Genomic DNA, 25,313 nt, shown 5'->3' on the forward strand with positions numbered 1-25,313 from the left:
TACATATGCAGCTAGAGTCAAGAGCTCTGGGGTACTGGTTAGTTCATAATGTTGTTCCACCTGCAGGGTTGCAGATCTCTTTAGCTCCCTGGATACTTTCTCTAGCTCCTCCATTGGGGGCCCTGTGATCCATCCAATAGTTGACTGTGAGCATCCACTTCTGTGTTTGCTAGGCCCCGGCCTAGTCTCACAAGGGACAGCTACATCACCGTCCTTGCAACAAAGGCTTGCTAGTATATGCAATGGTGTCATCGTTTGGAGGCTAATTACGGGATGATTCCCTGGATATGACAGTCTCTAGATGGACCATTCTTTTGTCTCAGCTCCAAACATTGTCTCTGTAACTCCTTCCATGGGTGATTGTTTCCAATTCTAAGAATGAGCAAAGTGTCCACACTTTGGTCTTCGTTCTTCTTCAGTTTCATATGTTTTGCATATTTTACCTTATATCTCACTATACTAAGTTTCTGGGTTAATATCCGCTTATCAGTGAGTACATTTCATTTGACTTCTTTTGTGATTGGGTTACCTCACTCAGGATGATGCCCTCCAGGTCCAACCATTTGCCTAGGAATTTCGTAAATTCATTCTTTTTAATAGCTGAGTAGTACTCCATTGTGTAAATGTACCACATTTTTTGTATCCATTCCTCTGGACATCTGGGTTCTTTCCAGCATCTGGCTATTATAAATAAGGCTGCTATGAATATAGTGGAGCATGTGTCCTTCTTACCGGTTGGGACATCTTCTGGATATATGCCCAGGAGAGGTATTGCGGGATCCTCCAGTAGTACTATGTCCAATTTTCTGAGGAACCGCCAGACTAATTTCCAGAGTGGTTGTACAAGCTTGCAATCCCACCAACAATGGAGGAGTGTTCCTCTTTCTCCACATCCTCGCCAGCATCTGCTGTCACCTGAATTTTTGATCTTAGCCATTCTGACTGGTGTGAGATGGAATCTCAGGGTTGTTTTAATTTGCATTTCTCTGATGATTAAAGATGTTGAACATTTTTTCAGGTGTTTCTCAGCCTTTCGGTATTCCTCGGGTGAGAATTCTTTGTTCAGCTCTGAGCCCCATCTTTTAAGGGGGTTATTTGATTTTCTGGAGTCCACCCTCTTGAGTTCTTTATATATATTGGATATTAGTCCCCTATCTGATTTAAGATAGGTAAAGATCTTTTCCCAATCTGTTGGTGGTCTTTTTGTCTTATTGACAGTGTCTTTTGCCTTGCAGAAGCTTTGCAGTTTCATGAGGTCCCATTTGCCAATCCTCGATTTTACAGCACAAGCCATTGCTGTTCTATTCAGGAATTTTTTCCCTGTGCCCATATCTTCGAGACTTTTCCCCACTTTCTCCTCTATAAGTTTCAGTGTCTCTGGTTTTATGTGAAGTTCCTTGATCCACTAAGATTTGACCTTAGTACAAGGAGAGAGGAATGGGTCGATTCTCATTCTTCTACATGATAACAACCAGTTGTGCCAGCACCATTTCTTGAAAATGCTGTCTTTCTTCCACTGGATGGTTTTAGCTCCCTTGTCGAAGATCAAGTGACCATAGGTGTGTGGGTTCATTTCTGGGTCTTCAATTCTATTCCATTGGTCTACTTGTCTGTCACTATACCAGTACCATGCAGTTTTTATAACAATTGCTCTGTAGTAAAGCTTTAGGTCAGGCATGGTGATTCCACCAGAGGTACTTTTATCCTTGAGTAGAGCTTTTGCTATCCTAGGTTTTTTGTTATTCCAGATGAATTTGCAGATTGCTCTTTCTAATTCGTTGAAGAATTGAGTTGGAATTTTGATGGGGATTGCATTGAATCTGTAGATTGCTTTTGGCAAGATAGCCATTTTTACAATGTTGATCCTGCCAATCCATGAGCATGGGAGATCTTTCCATCTTCTGAGATCTTCTTTAATTTCTTTCTTCAGGGACTTGAAGTTTTTATCATACAGATCTTTCACTTTCTTAGTTAGAGTCACGCCAAGATATTTTATATTATTTGTGACTATTGAGAAGGGTGTTGTTTCCCTAATTTCTTTCTCAGCCTGTTTATTCTTTGTGTAGAGAAAGGCCATTGACTTGTTTGAGTTAATTTTATATCCAGCTACTTCACCGAAGCTGTTTATCAGGTTTAGGAGTTCTCTGGTGGAATTTTTAGGGTCACTTATATATACTATCATATCATCTGCAAAACGTGATATTTTGACTTCCTCTTTTCCAATTTGTATCCCCTTGATCTCCTTTTGTTGTTGAATTGCTCTGGCTAGGACTTCAAGTACTATGTTGAAAAGATAGGGAGAAAGTGGGCAGCCTTGTCTAGTCCCTGATTTTAGTGGGATTGCTTCAAGCTTCTCACCATTTACTTTGATGTTGGCTACTGGTTTGCTGTAGATTGCTTTTATCATGTTTAGGTATGGGCCTTGAATTCCTGATCTTTCCAAGACTTTTATCATGAATGGGTGTTGGATCTTGTCGAATGCTTTTTCCTCATCTAACGAGATGATTATGTGGTTTTTGTCTTTGAGTTTGTTTATATAATGGATTACATTGATTGATTTTTGTATATTAAACCATCCCTGCATCCCTGGAATAAAACCTACTTGGTCAGGATGGATGATTGCTTTAATGTGTTCTTGGATTCGGTTCGCGAGAATTTTATTGAGGATTTTTGCATCGATATTCATAAGGGAAATTGGTCTGAAGTACTCTATCTTTGTTGGATCTTTCTGTGGTTTAGGTATCAGAGTAATTGTGGCTTCATAGAATGAGTTAGGTAGAGTTCCCTCTACTTCTATTTTGTGGAATAGTTTGTGCAGAACTGGGATTAGATCTTCTTTGAAGGTCTGGTAGAACTCTGCACTAAACCCATCTGGTCCTGGGCTTTTTTTGGCTGGGAGACTATTAATGACTGCTTCTATTTCCTTAGGGGATATGGGACTGTTTAGATCGTTAACTTGATCCTGATTTAACTTTGGTACCTGGTATCTGTCTAGAAATTTGTCCATTTCGTCCAGGTTTTCCAGTTTTGTTGAGTATAGCCTTTTGTAGAAGGATCTGATGGTGTTTTGGATTTCTTCAAGATCTGTTGTTATGTCTCCCTTTTCATTTCTGATTTTGTTAATTAGGATGCTTTCCCTGTGCCCTCTAGTGAGTCTAGCTAAGGGTTTATCTATCTTGTTGATTTTCTCAAAGAACCAACTCCTCGTTTGGTTAATTCTTTGAATAGTTCTTCTTGTTTCCACTTGGTTGATTTCACCCCTGAGTTTGATTATTTCCTGCCGTCTACTCCTCTTGGGTGAATTTGCTTCCTTTTTTTCTAGAGCTTTTAGATGTGTTGTCAAGCTGCTAGTATGTGCTCTCTCCCGTTTCTTCTTGGAGGCACTCAGAGCTATGAGTTTCCCTCTTAGAAATGCTTTCATTGTGTCCCATAGGTTTGGGTATGTTGTGGCTTCATTTTCATTAAACTCTAAAAAGTCTTTAATTTCTTTCTTTATTCCTTCCTTGACCAAGGTATCATTGAGAAGAGTGTTGTTCAGTTTTCACGTGAATGTTGGCTTTCCATTATTTATGTTGTTATTGAAGATCAGCCTTAGGCCATGGTGGTCTGGTAGGATACATGGGACAATTTCAATATTTTTGTATCTGTTGAGGCCTGTTTTGTGACCAATTATATGGTCAATTTTAGAGAAGGTCCCGTGAGGTGCTGAGAAGAAGGTATATCCTTTTGTTTTAGGATAAAATGTTCTGTAGATATCTGTTAAGCCCATTTGTTTCATAACTTCTGTTAGTTTCACTGTGTCCCTGTTTAGTTTCTGTTTCCACGATCTGTCCATTGATGAAAGTGGTGTGTTGAAGTCTCCCACTATTATTGTGTGAGGTGCAATGTGTGCTTTGAGCTTTACTAAAGTGTCTTTAATGAATGTGGCTGCCCTTGCATTTGGAGCGTAGATATTCAGAATTGAGAGTTCCTCTTGGAGGATTTTACCTTTGATGAGTATGAAGTGTCCCTCCTTGTCTTTTTTGATAACTTTGGGTTGGAAGTTGATTTTATCCAATATTAGAATGGCTACTCCAGCTTGTTTCTTCAGACCATTTGCTTGGAAAATTGTTTTCCAGCCTTTCACTCTGAGGTAGTGTCTGTCTTTTTCCCTGAGATGGGTTTCCTGTAAGCAGCAGAATGTTGGGTCCTGTTTGTGTAGCCAGTCTGTTAGTCTATGTCTTTTTATTGGGGAATTGAGTCCATTGATATTAAGAGATATTAAGGAAAAGTAATTGTTGCTTCCTTTTATTTTTGTTGTTAGAGTTGGCATTCTGTTCTTGTGGCTGTCTTCTTTTAGGTTTGTTGAGGGATTACTTTCTTGCTTGTTCTAGGGCATGATTTCCGTCCTTGTATTGCTTCTTTTCTGTTATTATCCTTTGAAGGGCTGGATTCATGGAAAGATAATGTGTGAATTTGGTTTTGTCGTGGAATAGTTTGTTTTCTCCATCTATGGTAATTGAGAGTTTGGCCAGGTATAGTAGCCTGGGCTGGCATTTGTGTTCTCTTAGGGTCTGTATGACATCTGCCCAGGATTTTCTGGCTTTCATAGTCTCTGGTGAGAAGTCTGGTGTAATTCTGATAGGTCTGCCTTTATATGTTACTTGACCTTTCTCCCTTACTGCTTTTAATATTCTCTCTTTATTTAGTGCATTTTTTGTTCTGATTATTATGTGTCTGGAGGAATTTCTTTTCTGGTCCAGTCTATTTGGAGTTCTGTAGGCTTCTTGTATGTTCATGGACATGTCATTCTTTAGGTTTGGGAAGTTTTCTTCTATAAGTTTGTTGAATATATTTGCTGGCCCTTTAAGTTGAAAATCTTCATTCTCATCCACTCCTATTATCCGTACGTTTGGTCTTCTTATTGTGTCCTGGATTTCCTGGATGTTTTGAGTTAAGATCTTTTTGCGTTTTGTATTATCTTTGATTGTTGTGCCGATGTTCTCTATGGAATCTTCTGCACCTGAGATTCTCTCTTCCATCTCTTGTATTCTGTTGCTGATGCTCGCGTCTATGGTTCCAGATTTCTTTCCTAGGGTTTCTATCTCCAGCGTTGCCTCGCTTTGGGTTTTCTTTATTGTGTCTACTTCCCTTTTTAGGTCTAGTATGGTTTTGTTTATTTCCATCACCTGTTTGGATGTGTTTTCCTGTTTTTCTATAAAGACTTCTACCTGTTTGGTTGTGTTTTCCTGTTTTTCTTTAAGGACTTGTAACTCTTTAGCAGTGTTCTCCTGTATTTCTTTAAGTGAGTTATTAAAGTTCTTCTTGATGTCCTCTACCATCATCATGAGATATGCTTTTAAATCCGGGTCTAGCTTTTCGGTTGTGTTGGGGTGCCCAGGACTAGGTGGCATGGGAGTGCTGCGTTCTGATGATGATGAGTGGTCTTGATTTCTGTTAGTAGGATTCTTACATTTGCCTTTCGCCATCTGGTATTCTCTGGAGCTGTGCAGGATACACTCGGTGGGGTCCTGGAACCAAGATGTCTGTGCAGGGTACACTCGGCAGGGTCCCGGTACTAAGATGTCTGCTGCCAATGCTCAGGCAAAGCGCTCCCGCGCCGGGCAGATCCCAATCCTCAGAATTCTTAAGATCGCGTGGCTGGTGTTGTGGGTATCTGGCGGTAGTCAGCCGACTCTGCGCCCTAGCTACCCCGGTGCTGATCGGACCGAAAGGGGCTTGTGCCCATACTCCGACCGGGTTTTTGCTTCCCTGACTACTGCAGTCTCAGGTCCCGCGCAATTGGATTGGAGCAGATGCTGTGTTCTACTCACCAGAAGTCTTAAGATCGCTTGGTGGGTGTTGTGGGTGGCTGGCGGTAGTCAGCCGACTGTGTGCCCTAGCTACCCCGGTGCTGCTCGGACCGGAAGGGCGGCTTCCTTCTTAATGTCCCCTAGTCCTTCTGGCTGATTTTCTCTGCAAATGTAGAGGACAGTCCCTCTGATTCCTTGTGTACTCTAGAACTCTTGAATGCTTGCCACCTTTTGTGTGCCCCAGGAGGCAACAATGTGGGGGAACATACTAGCAGACAGCAGCAAAGAGAAAGGATGACTGTCTTTGTGTTTTTGTCCTTTTGCACAGGATGCCATAAAGCACAATTCGTTCCTGTGCCCTGAAAAAAAGCTTGAACAAGGAAACATCGAGGAGGCCTTTGAGAACGTGGATCAGGTAGCTGAAGGTAAGTAGTATGGGAGAGTTTACAGTGAGTCCTTGATTCCACAGTGAACCAGCCATCAAAGGCATCTGTTTGCCCTTGGGGTGGGGGGGCTCATCCTCTGAAGGCCTGGGGCTCACACAAACCTACACTTCTTCTCAAAGCCTCGTGCATCCTTGTGCCTGTGTGTGTGTGTGTGTGTGTGTGTGTGTGTGTGTGTGTGTGTGTGGTGTGTGGTGTGTGTGTGTGTGTGTGTGTGTGTGTGTGTGTGTGTGTGTGGTGTTTGGAGGTGAGAAGTCAGGGTAGCAGAATAAGCAGAAAGTCCCCCCTAAGACTTGCTTAGTCAAGGGCAGAGTCAGAAATAAAACCTGGAACTTTTAAAAAATATATCTGTTTTATTTCACATGCATTGGTGTTTTGCCTGCATGTATGAGGGTGTATGAGGGTGTATGTATGTCTGTATGAGGGTGTCAGATTCCCTAGAACTGGAGTTACATGTTATTAGACGCGTTCTCACGACCGGCCAGGAAGAACACCACAGACCAGAATCTTCTGCGGCAAAGCTTTATTTCTTACATCTTCAGGAGCCAGGGTGCAGGAAGCAAGAGAGCAAGAAGCAAGAGAGCAAGAAGCAAGAGAGAGAGAAAACGAAACCCCGTCCCTCTTAAGGAGCATTCTCCTTCGCCTCGGACGTGTCACTCCCTGATTGGCTGCAGCCCATCGGCCGAGTTGACGTCACGGGGAAGGCAGAGCACAAGTAGTCATAAGATACCCTTGGCACATGCGCAGATTATTTGTTTACCACTTAGAACACAGGATGTCAGCGCCATCTTGTAACGGCGAATGTGGGGGCGGCTCCCAACATCTCCCCCTATCCTTTTAATAAGAGCAAATAGGCCACCCATATTAATGAGAGTGGAGATAGAGGTCAAATCCCCAGTGTGTAGGTAAAGGAGCCATGTACAGGATTAGCTCTTAGGCTTACAGGCTTTTACCCAGAGCAACCCTGACCTGCTCCCGTGTCGTTTTGCCTGGGGGAAGGGAACTAGGACACTGAACCTTCATGAAAGATGACATGTCTCCCTAGAATAGGCTCATATATGCCGCAGAGCCTTTCCATTGCAGTGCTTAGCCTTGCAACTCTCTCGGGCTGCTGAAGCACACTCACTCTATCCCGTGCAATGAGTCTAGCCTCATGGGATATAAGAGCTGAGTGGCCAGCAACCTATTGCCTAAGCATAGATATATCAGGGGAAGCTCCATGTTCTAGTCCTGCAAGCGCCTGGGCAATAACCACCTTGTCTCTCCTAGTTTGGGCCTTAAGCTTACAGACCAATCAAAGAAGCAACACTAATCCACAGCAAAGTGTATCTCCAAATAATATTAATCCCACCCATTTTTTAAAGAAAGAAAATACTGAGGAGATCCAATTGGGTAATCCTTTGGTCAGCGACAGGTCCAAGCGCGTGGAGTTGACCTGAAGTCTCAATTCCCGAAGGATCTGTTCAAATTCAGCCATCCAATTCTGTAACATATACTGAAAAAGACTTTTTGACAATTTAGCTGCCCTAGTAAATTTAACATACTGAATGGAAATAACACACAATTCCGGAAACTTTTGTTCACAACCCTGCTGAGTTATTTGTCATAATACATCTAGTTGTATCTGGACAAGATCTATGAGTTGATTAACCAGCATGAGACCTCTCTGTATCTTGACATTAGCTGAGGCCTGTTTATCTATGACTGTAGTCACTGAGGCTGACAAAGTGTTAATGGTGTCAGTCGTCTGGACCTGTCCAGACAGAGCCAAGGCTGTCTGAATTAAGGCCAAACCCAGTTCCTAGTTAGTGGTAAAAAAGCAGGAGAATACTTGAGCATTATACATCACCGTCATTGGGAGTGGAAATGTCGACATTATCCCCCAACGCTGCTCTCTCTTTATTATTGACGCCCTGGACATCACCAAGACGAGGGACATTAGTATTCCCTTGGTCAGTCTGGATTTTTCGGGTGAGTCTTTCTGGTACCCAAAATGGGTTGTCTTCATTCTGTGGGAAAACACAGATAGCTCCCCTGGATCTTATCAAAATAGGATCCGGGCCATACCATTTATTATCAAGGACATTTTTCCATTTAACCATCTCATTGGGCCTATCTGGCTCTGAACAATGACGTTCAGCCGCAGTATGGCCATGAACATCAATATTTAAAAAATTGAGTGTAAAGAGTGCCATAGACACCGACACTCTTGGTGCTCGGGGTACAGTCTCCTCAAAAGTTCCCCTCTTCTGTTTTATAAGATAGGCTTTGAGGGTGCGATGCGCACGCTCAACAATACCCTGTCCTTGAGGGTTGTATGGAAGTCCAGTCAGGTGGGTTACGTCCATCTGACGGCAGAACTGTTGGAATTTTTGAGACGTATAAGCTGGTCCATTATCAGTCTTAAGGAGTCTGGGTTTCCCCCAAGCACTCCATGCCTCAAGACAATGTTGAATCACATGTGAGGCTTTTTCTCCAGTTAACGGAGAAGCAAACATGATGCCAGAACATGTGTCAATGGACACATGGAGATATTGAAGTTTTCCAAAGGAAGAAACATGTGTAACATCCATTTGCCAGACCTGTAGAGGTCGAATACCGCGTGGGTTAATTCCCACATGAGGAACTGGCAAGAACTCACAGCAGCTTTGACATTGAGTAACAATGTCACGGGCTTCTTTTCTTGTCAAGGAGAAACGACTGCGTAATGTTTCAGCCGTCACATGAAAATTGTTATGAAAATTTCTTGCAGCCTCTACCGGGGATGATAGGGCAGCAGCCACCACTTTAGTGGCCTTATCTGCCAAATCATTTCCCAGAGCCATGGGGCCAGGTAGGCCTGAATGGGCTCTAACATGAGTAATATAAACAGGAGATCTTCTAGATAACAAAACTAATTGTATCTGCTGAAAAATATTGGCAACTCTACTGGAAGGCTTAATCACTCCAGCCACTTCTAAAAGATTTACTGCATTTACCACATAACAGGAATCTGACACAATATTAAGGGGTTCTAAAAAGGTTTTTAAAACTTCTAAGACCACTAAACATTCTACCACTTGAGGTGAATTTTCATTATATTGTTTGGATACCACTTTACCATTAGCCACATAGGCACCTATGCCAGTTTTTGATCCATCAGTATATACCACAATCCCATTTTTAAGTGGGTTTCTTACTGTTATTTGTGGAAAAACAACAGATTGATTTTGGGCAAACTGTAAGATTGGATGCTTTGGATAATGGTTATCTATTTTTCCTGAAAAGGAGGTAACTAAAACTGCCCAATCATTAGATGTGGCTGCCAAGGTTTGAACCTGTGCAGCGGTATAAGGTACAATTAAAAGATATGGACTTTGCCCAAAGTGGGTGATTGCTGCTTTTAGGCCTTTAAGGGCAAGCTGTGCAATTGCATCAGGATACCAATCTATTATTTTAGCTGGGGATACGTTTGGATGGATCCACAACAATGGCCCATTCTGCCACAAAACTGCAGTTGGCAATTGTGCTGTCTTAAAGACACACAAACTGAAAGGTTGCGAATCCTCAATACGTTGTAATTGTGCATTCTGTAAGGCCTTTTCCACTTTTTGTAAGGCCTGGTTAGCAGCTAGAGTAAGAGTCCTAGGGGAGGAGATATGAGGATCTCCTTCTAAAATACTAAACAAAGGCCTTAACTCAGCGGAAGGAATCTTTAAAAAAGGTCTAAGCCAATTAATATCTCCCAACAGCTTTTGAAAATCATTTAAGGTATGGAGGTGATCTCTTCTTATCTCTACCTTTTGGGGCACAATCTTATCTGGGGACACCACAGAGCCCAAGAATTGTCCTGTATCAGAAATTTGGACCTTTTCTGTGGCTATCTGTAAACCCCACTGACTTAAAGTTTTAAGTAGAAAAGGATATGCCTTTTGTAGCATGGTAAGGTCTTTATGGCACAGGAGGATGTCATCCATGTAAAGGAGCAAAATTAAAGAGGGGAATTGTTCCCTCACTGGCAAAAGAGCTTCTTGCACATAAAGTTGACACATAGTAGGACTATTGGACATTCCCTGTGGTAAGACCTTCCATTGATACCTCTTATCAGGTTCCATGTGATTAATAGAGGGGATGGTAAAGGCAAATCTGGGCCTATCCCTTGGACACAAAGGTATAGAAAAGAAACAATCTTTAATATCTATAATAATTAAATTCCAGCCACGTGGTAAGGCGGAAAGTACAGGGAGACCCCTCTGTACTGGGCCAAATAAGTTCATTTGCTCATTAATGGCTCTGAGGTCATGGAGCAGTCTCCACTTTCCTGACTTTTTCTTAATTACAAAAATTGGAGTATTCCAAGGTGAGGTAGAGGGTTCAATATGGCCTAGTTTTAATTGTTCCTCTACCAGTTGAATCACAGCTTCTAGTTTTTCAGAGGATAGGTGCCATTGAGGAACCCACACTGGGTCCCCTGTTTTCCATGGTATGGGTCGTGCTGCCCCAATGGCCGCTAAGGAAAACCCAGACCCTGTCTGTCTTGGTTTCCATTAGGTGAGATGGGCTCTATCCTTCCCTGTTCTTGATGTCCTAACCCTTTTCCTTCTTTATAACCCATCTTTGCCATGATATTTTTTGCTTTAGCTGAATACCCTCCTGATGGGGCGTTTTCATTGGACAAAATAAGGCCCAAATGCTGCATAATATCCCTTCCCCAGAGGTTAACCGGGAGTGGGAGCACATAAGGTATGAATTTCCCTTGCTGTCCTTCAGAGGATTCCCACGTCAAGGCAACGGAGCTTATAGTGGGACATGATTGATAACCTAGGCCCTGTAATGAATGAGATGACTCTGTGGTGGGCCATGCTTTGGGCCACCAATGTGTAGAGATTATACTTTTATCTGCTCCGGTATCAAGGATGCCTTCAAACTCTTTTCCATTAATCTTAAGGCGGAGCTTAGGTCTATCATTTAAAGATACAACCAAATAGGCAGAATCATTTCCTGAGGAGCCCATTTTCTTTATCTCAGGTCCTGCAAATTTCTCCCTGGTATTATCAGGGAGGAGCAGCAGCTGAGCTATCCTATCTCCTTTACTAATAGAAAAAACGCCTTTAGGGCTTGAGCACAGGACCTGTATTTCAGGGGAATGTTGACAATCCATAACTCCAGGGTGGACTACTAAGCCCTGCAAGGTGAGTGAACCTCGGCCGAGAATAAGGCCCATGGTTCCCGGGGGCAAGGATGGTATAGGCTCCACCGGCACCGGCTGAATACTCATTTGAGGCATTAGTAGGAAGTCGGAGGCGGCACGCAGGTCCACCCTTGTGGGTCTTTTTGGGTCGCCTCTCTGACTGCTTCCTGGGTCCTGACAAACCGGTTCCCATATCTTTGAGGGCCCTGGGACCGAGGGCCCGATGACCCGTTTTTTGGCACATCAGTTGATTGACTATCAGGTGGGGGAAGGACTCTGCCCTTTATATCCCTCACAGAGCGACACTGGTCAGCTCTATGATAACCCTTGCCACACTTAGAGCAAAGAGTGAGAGTCCCTCCCTGTTTATCTGGAGCTCTGCAATCTTTCTTAAAATGCCCAGGCTTTCCGCAATTAAAACATGTCCTCTGATCATTTCTGCTCATGGAGCGGTTCTGAGATTGAAGGATGGCAGCCGCTAAGCCTGCATTGCTGAGAGGTCCCCCAAGCTCTCGACAGACCCTGAGCCAGTCTTGTAAGCCTTTGTTCTTTCTTGGGGCTATGGCCGCTCGGCACTCCTTTGTGGCTTGCTCATAGATTAGCTGTTCTATCAGAGGCGCAGCTTGCTCTGACTCTCCAAAAATACGCTCTGCTGCCTCTGTCATTCTGGCCACAAAATCTGAGAAGGATTCCTGAGGTCCCTGGATTATCTTTGTTAACTGCCCAGTGGTTTCACCTGCTCGAGAGAGCGCCTTCCAGGCCCTAATAGCCGTGGAAGAAATCTGGGCATAAGCTCCCCAATGGTAGTTTGTCTGATCAGCAGAATAAGCTCCCTGACCCGTTAACAAGTCAAAAGTCCAATCTCTCTGCTCTGGAGTCAAAGCAGCTGCGTTTGCTCGGGCCTGCGCTTGTGCAGCTTCGTGCCAAAGCGCTCTCCATTCCATATATTTGCCCATACTAGGGAGAGCGGCTTTTACAACCGTTTGCCAGTCGGCAGGAGTTAGTGCCATGCCAGCGAGCCTGTCTAACTGCACCAAGGTAAAATTAGCATTGGTTCCGTATTTACGAACCGACTCGGCAATTTCCTTAATTTGTAAGTATTCTACCGGAGCATGGACACGCCCACCCTCGGCTCCTTCAAAGACCGGAAATGCCTGTTGTATTTTCCTTTGTTCCTCTCTGGGAATGAATGAGTCTGCGCACTGCCTCTCTGCGCACTGCCTCTCTGCGCATCTCTCTGCGCATTGCTGACGCACTACGCAGGGCGGGGACTCCGCATAGGGCGGACCTTGAAGCCGACTGCCCTGAGGCCAATCAGCAAACTGGCCTTCGCCAGCCGCTTTTGGCTTTTTTCTTGACCAATTAGCTGGCTGGTAATGGGCTGCTTCTTCCTCCCAGTCTGTTTCCTCAGAGGAGGATTCTTCACCTGCTTCAGAACTACTAAGAGCTGGCTCCCCGAGCCCATCCAGCGATGAGCACAGGCTCCTTTTCCTAGAGACCTCCGCTAATTGATCTTTCTTCTTTTCCCTTTTTCCTCTTTTTCTTCTAATCTCTCTCCAGGTATTCCTACCTAACCTTAACTTTTCCTCGGGTTCAAGACCCTTGGAAAGGCCTGTATACTTATTTTGTGTACCATATTTCCTCTTTGTTCCTACTCTCTCTCCCCGCTTTACTTCTGATAGCTTGTCCTGAATTTCATCTAGAATCCTCCCTATCTTAACCACTTGATAACATGTGAAAAGGAACAAAAGGGCTCCTAACACCAGAAAAAATTCAAGGCCAAACATATTCCACTTTACTTCTGATAGACTGTCTTGAATTTCGTTAGAAAGTTCAAGATCAGACTTACCTCGTAAAGCTGTACTCACTGGTACTCTCGTTCCCCAGCTGAAAAGTTCTGAATTCATACAGTTGAATCCTTCTTAACAGTCTGCTTTACGGGAACCTTTATTACCGCGACCCGCAGTTCTGGTTCTGGAATGAGGGATCTTCCTTGCGCCAGTCCCGAGTTTTTTCTCGTCCCGGAATTCGGCACCAATTGTTATTAGACGCGTTCTCACGACCGGCCAGGAAGAACACCACAGACCAGAATCTTCTGCGGCAAAGCTTTATTTCTTACATCTTCAGGAGCCAGGGTGCAGGAAGCAAGAGAGCAAGAAGCAAGAGAGCAAGAAGCAAGAGAGAGAGAAAACGAAACCCCGTCCCTCTTAAGGAGCATTCTCCTTCGCCTCGGACGTGTCACTCCCTGATTGGCTGCAGCCCATCGGCCGAGTTGACGTCACGGGGAAGGCAGAGCACAAGTAGTCATAAGATACCCTTGGCACATGCGCAGATTATTTGTTTACCACTTAGAACACAGGATGTCAGCGCCATCTTGTAACGGCGAATGTGGGGGCGGCTCCCAACAGTTACAGTCAACTGTGATCTGCCACATGGGTGCTGGGAATTGAGCCCCAGTCCTCTGGAAGAACAACCAGTGCTCTGAACTGATGAGCCATCTTTCCAACCCAGAACCTGGAACTTTTAGCTTTCAGAACTATAGTCTCTGAAACAGGTCGCCTAGGTTGTCACAAGGTAGATGCCGGGCTCCTTGGTGGGCACTACTGCAGGTGGGCGGCTCACATCGCACTTCATTTAAAGTGCTTCAATGATGGCAGCTTCCAGCCCCATGTGCTCCAGGCGTGCTCCTGCACTTGCCCCTCACAGGGACAGTCCATGTTGGAGGACAAGAACACTTCTACATGGAAACACAGAGAGTGCTTGTTATTCCGAAGACAGAAGACAAAGAGCTAGACATGTATGTGTCCACACAGGACCCAGCCCACGTACAGGTAAGATCCAGCAAGATGCCACAATCAACTTCCTAACTCCATCATGGTGGTCAGTCTCCATAGCACAAGTGGCAGCCATACATAGGTAGCAGAAACTTAGAATCTAAAGGTTGGATATCTGTAATGCAGCTAAGACCCCAGAACTATTTTAACTTTGTTCCTGTTCTCATCAACAATAAAAGAACAACCCTGATCACTTTTCCTTTTTATATATATATTTTTTTCTTACTCTCTGAGAATTTCATGCATGCAACCAACCTATCTTGATCATATCCATCCCTTTTCCTCTCCAGCTTACCCCAGATCTCCATCACATCTCCCTTCTAAGCTCATGTCTTTTACTTTTTAAAAAACCATTGAGTCCAGTTATGCTCATGAGTACAGGGGCAACTACTGGAGCATGGTCAACTAGTTGCCACACCCCCAAAGAAAAATGACTCTCCTCTTCCAGCAATATCATCTAGATCCCCTTCCCAGCCTCTGCTGGGATTTTTGGCTGGCTTGATCTTGTGCAGGTCTTGTCCAGGTGATTTATAGCTTCTGTATTCACAACTATAGCAGCCCTGTCATATCCAGAAGACATAATTCTTATTGAGAAAGTCATGAGACTTTCCAGAATATCCTTGAACTCACTAAGTAGCCACAGTTGACCTTGAACTTCTGAACACCCTGCCTCTACATCCTGAGTGTTAGAATCCCAGTCATCCACTATTATACAAGATTTTATGCAGTGCTGAGGATGGAACCCAGGTCTTCAGGCTTAGTAGGCAAGTTATATCCCCAGTCCAAGAGAGATCACTTTAAATTAAAACATTCATTGCTGGAGTGGTGGTATCACACACCTTTAATCCCAGCAAGGGGTTGTGGAGCAGAAGCAGGCAAATCTCTGTGAGTTCAAGGTCAGCCTGATCTACAGAGTGAGTTCCAGGACAGCCAAGGATGCACAGAGAAACCCTGTCTCAAAAAACAAAATCAAACAAGACAACGAAACTACAGCAGCAGCAGCAACAAAAACCCTCTTTATTTGCAGCAGGTTCAGTTTAACTGTGATTGGATGGCATCACTAATTTTTCCCCATACTCTATTTTATTCTCTAAAATAGTCATTATAGGTGATTTTTAGGTTCAAGACATCACTTTAGACCACATTTATACTTCGCCATGACAGACAATGCTCTAGGCTTAGGTCATAAACCCATCACCCTTGTTAGTAGGATGTCAGGCGGCTACTGCTTTTCGCTGGTTATGATCTTATAGGCTCAAGCGTTTGACCAAGAGTGCAGCTTCCAATAAGAACCCAGGACTTTGATAGTTTGGGGAAGATTAACAATGTTTAAAAATGGCCAGGCTGGAAACAATGGTGGTACACACCTTTACTCCCAGTATTCAGGAGACAGAGACAGGTGGATCTCAATGAGTCCAGCTTGGTCTACATAGTGAGTTTCAGGACAGTCAGGGCAACATAATGAGACCCTGTCTCAAAAACCAGCAAAACCAACAAAACTGGACCAGAGTCCCCAGGCCAACCTGAGACTGTCTCCACTGCCTTACAGAGGTAGACTCGAGTGGACCCTGCTCTAGAGTTACATTTCCGGAAACAAAACACCTCACTGCCATTTTACTCTTTTGAACCTTGTTGTCTCTTACAGAAAACAGTGTCCTCTACCTTAAACATCCCGATCAGCAGGATCACCTGCCATGTGAAAAGAGTGGGTGGAGGCTTTGGAGGAAAGGTGGGGAGGCCAGCTGTGTTCGGAGCAATTGCTGCGGTGGGGGCTGTCAAGTAAGTCTACCTTAGGGGCCAGAACTGTGGGAGAGGCTGAGCTCAGAGGACAGCAGTAGCCTGACAAACCACCCCTGGCTGCAGTCAGAGGCTCCTCTAGGGTCACTTCAGGCCCCTTTGTGTTTCTTTATAAAACATAGATAATTCACACCCGCCCTGCTGCCCTCTTTGGTTTTGTAAAAGTGAGCTGAACATGTCACTTTAAATAAAGGTACGGGACTTTAAATAGGAAAGGTGGGACAGTTGACTGCTGCCGCAACGGAACAGGGGGAACCCATTCCTGAGCTTCAGGGAAGAGGAATCGGTTAGCTGTGGAGCAAGGCACCCTTTCCAGGTTCATCTTTGCCCCATAATGCTGCTTCAGCCAGAGCAGGGTGGAGCGAGGAGAGAAAGACTTCCCCCTCCCCATCCAAGCGCTGTCTTGGCCACAGGAGTCTTCGGGTTGATCGCAAGAGAGGGCTTACATCTTTGCTCTCCGTGGATATTCAGCACTCAAGTTCAGCTGGCACTGGCACGGCTGGTTCTTATTCATTGTCTTTGGCTGGGTTTGTTGTCAGTGTTGGAGAACAAAGAGGAAAAGAAACAGGAAGGGGGAGCAGAGGAGGAGAAGGAGCAGGAGGGGGGGAGGGGAGGGGATACTGTTTAATATTTTTGTCTGAGTTTCAGTCTGCAAAGTTCCAACACCCTGCTTCCTTTGACAGCCTCTGTGTAGCTCAGAGAAAAGTTCTGTACCCTGGAACGTGCATCTTCATCCCCAGCTCGGGGAGGAGAGAAGCACGGCTGCAATCTCATCTCTACTTCTCTCCTCTACCAGTCACTGAAGACCTTGTGTCTTCTGCCTCTCACGTGTGGCCACACACAGTTGTCAAGTGAAGCACTTAAATTTCAAAGCCTAGGCTAGCCACTATGAGCCCTGACATCAGTATATTCTAAAACTTGCCTGTGACCCCCCTGCGCAGCCAAGTGTGGAACCAGTGCCTCACCATGCATCCTGCCTTAGCACACAATTGTCAGTCGCACGTTAAATGACCTGAGAGCAGTGTTCCCAATCCTGCCTCAAACATAATTTTTTTTTTTAATTTAAAAAAAGAAATTCCGGGCTGGCAAGATAGCTCAGCGGGTAAGAGCACTGACTGCTCTTCAGAAGGTCCTGACAACTACAAATCCCAACAACTACATGAGATCTGATGCCCTCTTCTGGTGTGTCTGAAGACAGTAACAGTGTACTTATTTATAATAATAAATAAATCTTTGGGCCAGAGTGAGCAGGGACTGAGCAAGCAGGGTTGACTGGAGCAAGCAGAGGTCCTAAATTCAATTCCCACATGAAGGCTCAGAACCATCTGTTCAGCTACAGTATACTCATATACATAAAATAAATAAATAAATCTTTAAAAAAATGAAAAAAAGAAAAAAAATCCCACCTTCCTATCCAAATCCCAGACCTTCTGAATCAGAATTTAATAAGGGATGAGTCTTGAAACTGTACATTTAACTGGCATTTTTCTATTGATGTTAACATTGTATCTACCCATTCACACTCTCCCTTTACAACATATGCAAAACGGGTGGATCTGGGTGAAAGTCAAATTTGAAGCCATAGGGACAGAACTTAGCTGGAAGGTAATATTAATCCTTTTAGACATAAAATAAGCACTGAATTGCAAGGCACAGAGAAATCATCAGGCAATAATCCATATCATGCCTAGAAGATTGTATACAGATTAATAGATACATGTGGAATGGATAGACAGATGGAGAGACAGATGGATAGATGGATGGATGGATGGATGGATGGATGGGCAGATGGACGGAGAATTAAATGAATGATAGAAATGGATGGGAAGGTGAAGGGTAGATGTTTTACATGTTGTAAATGGATGTGGGAAGAGAGTAAAATAAGGACTTGAATAAGTAGGTGGATATGTGCATAGCTGAATAGATAAATGAGTGGATGGACAGATGGATGAGATGAATGGAGATCTAAACTTTGTTTTCTGCAGAACTGGCCATCCCATTCGTCTTGTTCTGGATCGTGAAGATGATATGCTAATAACTGGGGGACGACACCCATTATTTGCAAAATACAAAGTAAGTGCTACAAGTGAAGTTATTAAAATGCCTCATTTTGTTTGAGGGGCTTTGCCCTTTTCTATCATTTTGATTTTGTTGAAATCTAAAAACAGTCAGCATTTAAAATATTTTACATGAAAATGGTATGTATTTTGGATGCCCATGACATTTTATGATTAGCTTTTCATTTAGTGTATAATTGTAAAAAATGGAATGATGAAAATAAATTTTTAAGTAGTAACTTAAAGGCATTGCTTGAGGGCCTGGAGCTATGGCTCAGTGGCTATAGCTTGCCATGCAGACCTGAGGACTGAGATAGTATCCCCAGGACCTACGTAAAGACTAAGAGACTGAGGCTGCTCCCTGCAGCAACCCCAGTACCCGGGAGGAGGAGACAGGGGGTCCCTGAGGCCACTTGTCTAGAAAGACTAGCCAAAATGGTAAGGTCTGGGTCTGTCAGGAAACTCTGCCTCAGTAAATAAATTAAAGTACAATCAAGAAAGCCTTCTGACATTATCCTTTGGCACCACACACATGTGCACTCACACATATGTAGACACACACGGGGAAGGCGGGAAGGCACTATTAAAAGGAATAAGGATTTATATTTTTAGAGATTCCTCAAAGGAGAGGGGGAAGAAAAAGAAAGATGATGTCCAAACATCATGGCTATGAGAACAGCACTTTGTTGTAGAAATATTTAGAAACAACTTGACCATTTTGCATTGCAAAATAATCTCTAACAGAAGTCCACTAACTGGTGAATTTAAATTATTCAAGTCACTCCATTTTCTTTCAACTGCAGTAGAAACACTGTTTAAATATGTTTGCAGCATCTAGTAGATGATGCTATTTTTTGAATTTGTGACTGCGTCCTTAGGACATTCTGTCCTGATATAAGTTTACAAAACATGCTTTATTAGGCATTCCTTGAGCATACACAGCTGATTTCCTACCTGGTTTTACCACTGCCTTAGATTGCTGCACCATCCATTACCTATGCCGCTATTTACAAAGCACCTTGGCCACCCAGTGAGGCAAGTCCAGCTCATGAATTCTCCACCCTCTGTTCCCGCCCAAGACTTTCCTGTCACAGGGATAACATGATTCATCTCCATGCACTCTGGAATCCCAGAGACTTTCCAATGTGGAGAAAACCACAAACTAAATTAGAAAGAAAGCCAGGACAGAATGGCGGAGAATCTTACAAGAGTCAGGAGAATGAGAGAGGCGATTTACATTCTGGGAGTGGAGCACAAACTTGAGGATTCCATGCTGGGTGTGGAGCCAGAATTGCCTGCTAAAAAGAAAGGACTCAGAGCTGGGCAGTGGAGGCACACGCTTGGGAGGCAGAGGCAGGTGGATTTCTGAGTTCGAGGCCAGACTGTTCTACAGAGTGAATTCCAGGACAGCCAGGGCCACACTGAGAAACTCTGTCTCGAAAAAGAAAGGACTCAGAAAAACTTGAGTTAAGAAAGGTCTTCTTGGACTGGAGAGATGGCTCAGTGGTTAAGAGCACTGACTGCTCTTCCAGAGGTCCTGAGTTCAATTCCCAGCAACCACATAGTGGCTCACAACCATCTGTAATGCAGATATGATGCCCTCTTCTGGTGTGTCTGAAGACAGTGACAATGTACTCACATACATGAAATAAATAATCTTTAAAAAAAAAAAAAAGAAAGGCCTTCTTCAGACACTGGAAGACAAGGTCACAGCAGGCAGGAGCCACACAAGAACAAACTGGAGGCAAAGTCTGTCTTTGATGCCTTCCAACAGGGAACTAAGGGGTGACTCACAGTTGGTAAGTACATTTTAGGCAAATCAGTAAAATGTCCGTCATTCGGCGACAGGTGGGATTCATGAACAGTGGACGGATCAAAGCCCTAGACATTGAATGCTACATCAATGGAGGCTGCACATTGGATGACTCGGAGCTGGTATGTGTGTCAGACACCACTGTGCCCCTTCAGAGATAACATGCAAAATGTCTAGTTGTGTAAACGTATCTTCTTATTTGCCTGATATATTGGCTTCTCTCTCAGCCTCGAATTTTTGCTCTATTTGGCCTCAAACTAACTCTGGCAGCCTGGTCTAATCTTCTAGCTTCTTCTCGTTCTCTGGCTTGTTCTGTCTTCCTGTGTCTAGCTTGTTCTCTCCTCAACCTGTCTCTGTAAGTCTCCCGGTAAAACTGCTCTCTCTCTCTCTCTGTCTCTCTCTCTGTCTCTCTCTCTCTCTCTCTCTCTCTCTCTCCTGTGCATTGTTCTCTCTGAAGTAGTCTTTCTTTTCTCTCTGTTCTTGTGAGACTTGAGCATATCCTATTCTGTCAAAGCTCCTCTGATTCATCACTCTGTGTGCCACTCAATTAGATATCACTTTGAAACATGGCTGCTTCCTTCTACAAACTAGCTTTACCTTCATTGTATGGGATGAAAGGTATGTTCTAAGGCTAAGATATTCCACAACTAATAACAGGTTTTTCCAGTAAACACAACACACTCTTGGGATTCACAGTGTGATCAAATATCCTGCAACATGGAAAGTTGGGCAGTGTGTCTAATATGTGTGGCTATCTCCTTTTTCTTTAGGTAACAGAATTTCTTGTACTAAAACTGGAAAATGCATACAAAATCCGAAACCTCAGACTCCGAGGTCGTGCCTGCATGACAAACTTACCATCCAATACAGCTTTTCGTGGGTTTGGCTTCCCTCAGGGAGCCCTGGTAACAGAATCCTGCATCACAGCTGTGGCAGCCAAATGTGGGCTTCCACCAGAAAAGGTAAGATTATAATGAGGCTCATAACCAAGCTGATAAGGAATTCGAGGAATTAGCTAGCAGCCCCAGGGAACACTAGAACAACTGCACAAACTAACCCTGGCTTAGAATTTGAGATAAGAGCTTTAGTTTGTTTTTTGTTTTGTTTTTTTGTTTTTTGTTTTTTCATGACTGTGATGTGGACATGCCATCATTAGTTAGACACTCCAGGACTGACACATATCTGGGTTGTTTGCTACCCAGTTTAGACTGTTAAATGTTACTGGAACTAGATAGAAGGCACAGTGGCTAAGAGTGCATACTGCTCTTCCAGGGGACCAGAATTCTGCTCCCAGCACCCACATTAGTGGTGCTCTGTAACTCCAGCTCCCCGGGATCCATCCTGCGCCCTCTTCTGTTCTCTATGGGCACTGCATCACGTGCACAAACTCACACACATATCTACATAATTTAAAAATAAAATCTTATGCCAGGTGGTGGTGGCACACAACTTTAATCCTAGCACTTGAGGAGCAAAGGCAGGCAGATTTCTGAGTTTGATGGTAGCCTGAGTGAGTTCCAGGACAGCCAAGACTACACAGAGAAACCTTATCTCAAACAAACAAAATACACACATACATAAATACATCCATAAGTACATACATACATGTACATATATGCATAAAATCTTAAGGTGACCTTGAAATGGACACCCTAATACATATGTGCTAAGGATACATAATAGTTTTGTCCTTTTGTATAAATCCATTTATTGAACAAACTCACAGAAATGGAATTGCTGGTACACTTGAAGGCTTTTTGGAGATATTGTCCAAAATTAACCATTTAAAAATATTGTTCTGTGAAGTACCCCAGAAGGCTTGTGGAGTACAAGGGAGTTGGAGCAGAGTCAGGCTGACTCCAGCACCAGCTGTTGCTGACATCTTCTACTCCTTACCTGTTCAGTCCCACCTGAGTGTGCACTCCGTGTCTACCCTGTCTCCTCAACCCAGACCTGCTCCAGCAAGGATTCTCTATGTGTTGTCTCTGGAACATCTTTGTCCCTAAATTCAATGGGACCTCTGGGTTTTCATTGGATTGGCAGAGTACTTCCTCTGCACCAGAGAACACCTAGTCCTATATACACAGCATATATCAGAATAATAATAGATTTCCTATAAGACTTCACAAACGGTTCCCATGGGTACAAAGGAGGAAACCATCTCATCAGGATGAAGATTAGGGGGAAAAAAAAACCCAAAAAACAATATCCTTCTGAGAAGATGGCAGGAGGTTCAGCCTGAAGAAAGGTAGATGGAGAGACGACCTAAGCAGGAAAAGTAGGAACAGAGACAGTGGCCTCTGTGCCCTGGATGCCTTGGCTAGAACAAGATGACTCACTTCATAGAGTTTCTGAGGAACAAATAAATTTTTACAAAAATATTCATTTTCATGGAGCTGAGGATGTAGCTCAGTGATAGAGTTAAGACAGCGTTCACAAAGCCTTGGGCTCCAACCCCAGAGCTATACATGCAAAAAGAAAAAGAAAATAGATTTTATAACCTGCATAATCTTTAAAAATCCAGTGTTGTTGCTGGAGACAGTACAGTATTCTTTTCCTTCTATCAAAATAAGTTGGAGAGAGTGAAACCACTCCCCCGGGCATTTCCAGCTGGCTCTCCTTTCCTGGAGGTTGAAGTTCCCAAGATATGATGCAGATCCTGTTCATACACAAATTTGAAAAGATTTAACCATGTATTCAAAGTACACACACATGCACAGACAATATAGGATAGATAGGTAGATAAATCATACTTAGAAAGATAGATAATGGGTGAATGGATGGATGGATGGATGGATGGGTAGGTAGGTAAGTAACCCAACCTCCCGGGCCTTCATCATACTCCCTTACTAGTCACTGTCATAAGTTCTGATGGAATTTCACACTTGTTTCAGATTAGGGAGAAAAACATGTACAAAACAGTTGATAAAACCATCTACAAGCAAGCGTTCAACCCTGACCCCCTGATAAGGTGTTGGAATGAGTGTCTGGACAAGTCTTCCTTTCACATCAGAAGGACAAGAGTGGACGAGTTCAATAAGAAGAGTTACTGGAAGAAGCGAGGCATTGCTATTGTCCCCATGAAGTTTTCAGTTGGCTTTGCTGCGACAAGCTACCATCAGGTAAAGTTCACACATACACGCATGTGCCATGTAGTAAATAACCCTTATGTCCAACACAATCTTGGTCCAATCACTGATTCTGATGTTCGAGGATGCCACATTTCCCTGAATATACATAGGAGAAGTTTCCAGAAGCATGATCAGCTTCATGTGGTAGTAGGAGAAAGGTCACTGTGGTAAGAAGCTTTGGTGACAAGCCTGAGGACATCAGTCACATGGCTGTCAAGACTGGAGGTTAGAAGAACTGGCTCCAGATTCTATGCTAATCTAAAGGAACAGGAGCCCACAGGCCCCTGTGTGTTTCCTGAGGAAGGGGTGTCCCACCTGCAGGGATGCTTGGGATACCTGCCAAGTCTCAGGCAGAGAAGTCATTCTATTGCTTTCTGACCTGGCACTTGGAGCCACCTCCCCAGGAATCTGTTGCCTCTGGTGGGAAATTGCCCTGGAGAAGTTGGCAAGAGGAGGAGCCAAGTCATTCCCAGGCAGGAGGGAGGCATGGGAGAGTCTCACACACAGCCAAGACCTCTAAAGAGGACCGGGCCTGAGCCAACAGATCTCTGAACTGCAGAGGGTCTCAGGGACCAGAAAACTGGCAGAAATCTGGGAATGGCTGTCCTTACTCACTGCTATCAACCCAGGTCAGAAAATGCAGCAACTGGGAAAGGCTTTAAGTAGTACAGCACTATGTGCATACCATCGAAAGCATTTCTCCATTCATACCCCACTAATGGCAGCCTATCTTCCCCCAACCCCTCCCTACACACAGTACACACACACACACACACACACACACACATGCATGCACACATGTACACATGTATACACACACATGCACACATGTACACATGTATATATACACACACATACACACACACACTGTGAAAGGAAGCCCCTCCTAGGAAATAAAAGCAGCAGTTGATCCAAACTTTTAGTCAACTGGAGTCAGAAAGGAAACGCTGAGACATTCTTGGTCTGCCGTTTGCTAGGTCTGTGACATTAAAGCTGTTCAGACTTTCTGAGCTTTAGCTCCATCGACTGTAAAGTGAGACTAGCAATAATACTCTCTTAGGATTAATGAGGACTGGCTGAGAAAATTAATATAGGTCACTTGGCAAGATTCCTTGAACATTCTGGAAGTCAACCAGGGTAATCGTAAGCCCTTCCCAAGAGAGCCCAGACACATCTCTCAGGGCTCTTTCTCCCCTGACAGGTAGGATAAGATGCCCTCAGCTTATGGGTCATATCCCTGCCTGGGTCCAGAATGACCATTCCATAGACAGGTACAAGGTTAGTTTTCATATCCACTCACTTGACTGACTCAATGGACCCTGAATGGTTTTTCTCTGCCACCAAATATTGTATCTTTACCAGCCTAACTTGACCAACAGCTGGGTGACAAGTAGACAGGTTCGACCATGTAGTAACTACCCTGAGTTAGCATAGACCTCACAAATCAAGGGTTAAATCCACAGACTATATCCACTCTGACACCAGCTACAAATTCATACTTCTGCCTAAATGATTTTTTTTTTAGCTGTAATGATTTTCTAGAACAAATCACAAAACTCAGGAAGGCTTTTTATATTTTATTATCATTACCAGCTGATATAAATGACACAACTCAGAAGCAGCCAATGGGAAAGATGCCTAAGGCAGGACACTAGGGAGGGACAAAGAACTTGTCTTTTGAGTGTTCATCCCCCAAGAAGTGCAGAGAACTCAGAAAGGTGCAGTGGGAATGGAATACACCCTCACCAGAGCACCACTCACACACAAATATAAATATACACAGTCTGACCCACTCACCCTGAACCTATCCCAGTACCTCCTGAGGAAGTACTGTGCCAAGAACCAGAAACAAGACTTAAGTACCTAGTTTCTTTTGTCATCAAAATGGTCCCTTCTCAGCAAAAGTACAGCCCTTCCACTATCATCCCTGGGCGCCAATTTTTTATCTTGGCCACATTAGAAGAAAGCTTTACCTCAGCTGATGACTTTTAGCTTCCCCACGGAGCTGTAAATTGACATGCCCAAGAACCGCTTGGCCAGGTCTGGCAAGTGTCATTCCAGGTCAGCTGCTGACACAGCTGGAACGCCTCCTCACAAACAGTGGGAGGCAGAGTGCTACAGCCAGCCACAGGCTACAGTGAGTAAAGACTCTTATTAGCACCATACATCTCCAAGCTCCCCAACCCCTCCAAGCCACCGGGGAGCCTCGCCTCCAGGCATCTCCAGGCTGGGAGGAAAAACACCACCTTTCCACCCATCTAATTTAACAAAATCTA

The 25,313-nt window shown here is 44.0% G+C and overlaps 1 protein-coding gene across 2 annotated transcripts in view; it reads left to right on the top strand.

Annotated features, from left to right (window-relative positions):
* Positions 1–25,313, top strand: part of Aox2 (aldehyde oxidase 2) — a 100,939-nt gene that overhangs the window by 38,333 nt on the left and 37,293 nt on the right. For both annotated transcript variants that reach the window (NM_001008419.2, XM_017319653.2), the window contains exons 20-26: positions 6,121–6,217; positions 14,112–14,236; positions 15,885–16,018; positions 18,022–18,109; positions 19,942–20,028; positions 20,677–20,868; positions 22,801–23,028. In NM_001008419.2, the coding sequence (NP_001008419.1) occupies positions 6,121–6,217; positions 14,112–14,236; positions 15,885–16,018; positions 18,022–18,109; positions 19,942–20,028; positions 20,677–20,868; positions 22,801–23,028 (951 nt within the window). The remainder of the gene's footprint in view (positions 1–6,120; positions 6,218–14,111; positions 14,237–15,884; positions 16,019–18,021; positions 18,110–19,941; positions 20,029–20,676; positions 20,869–22,800; positions 23,029–25,313) is intronic.

This window comes from Mus musculus, chromosome 1 (assembly GCF_000001635.26).
Source record: "Mus musculus strain C57BL/6J chromosome 1, GRCm38.p6 C57BL/6J".
Taxonomy (NCBI): domain Eukaryota; kingdom Metazoa; phylum Chordata; class Mammalia; order Rodentia; family Muridae; genus Mus; species Mus musculus.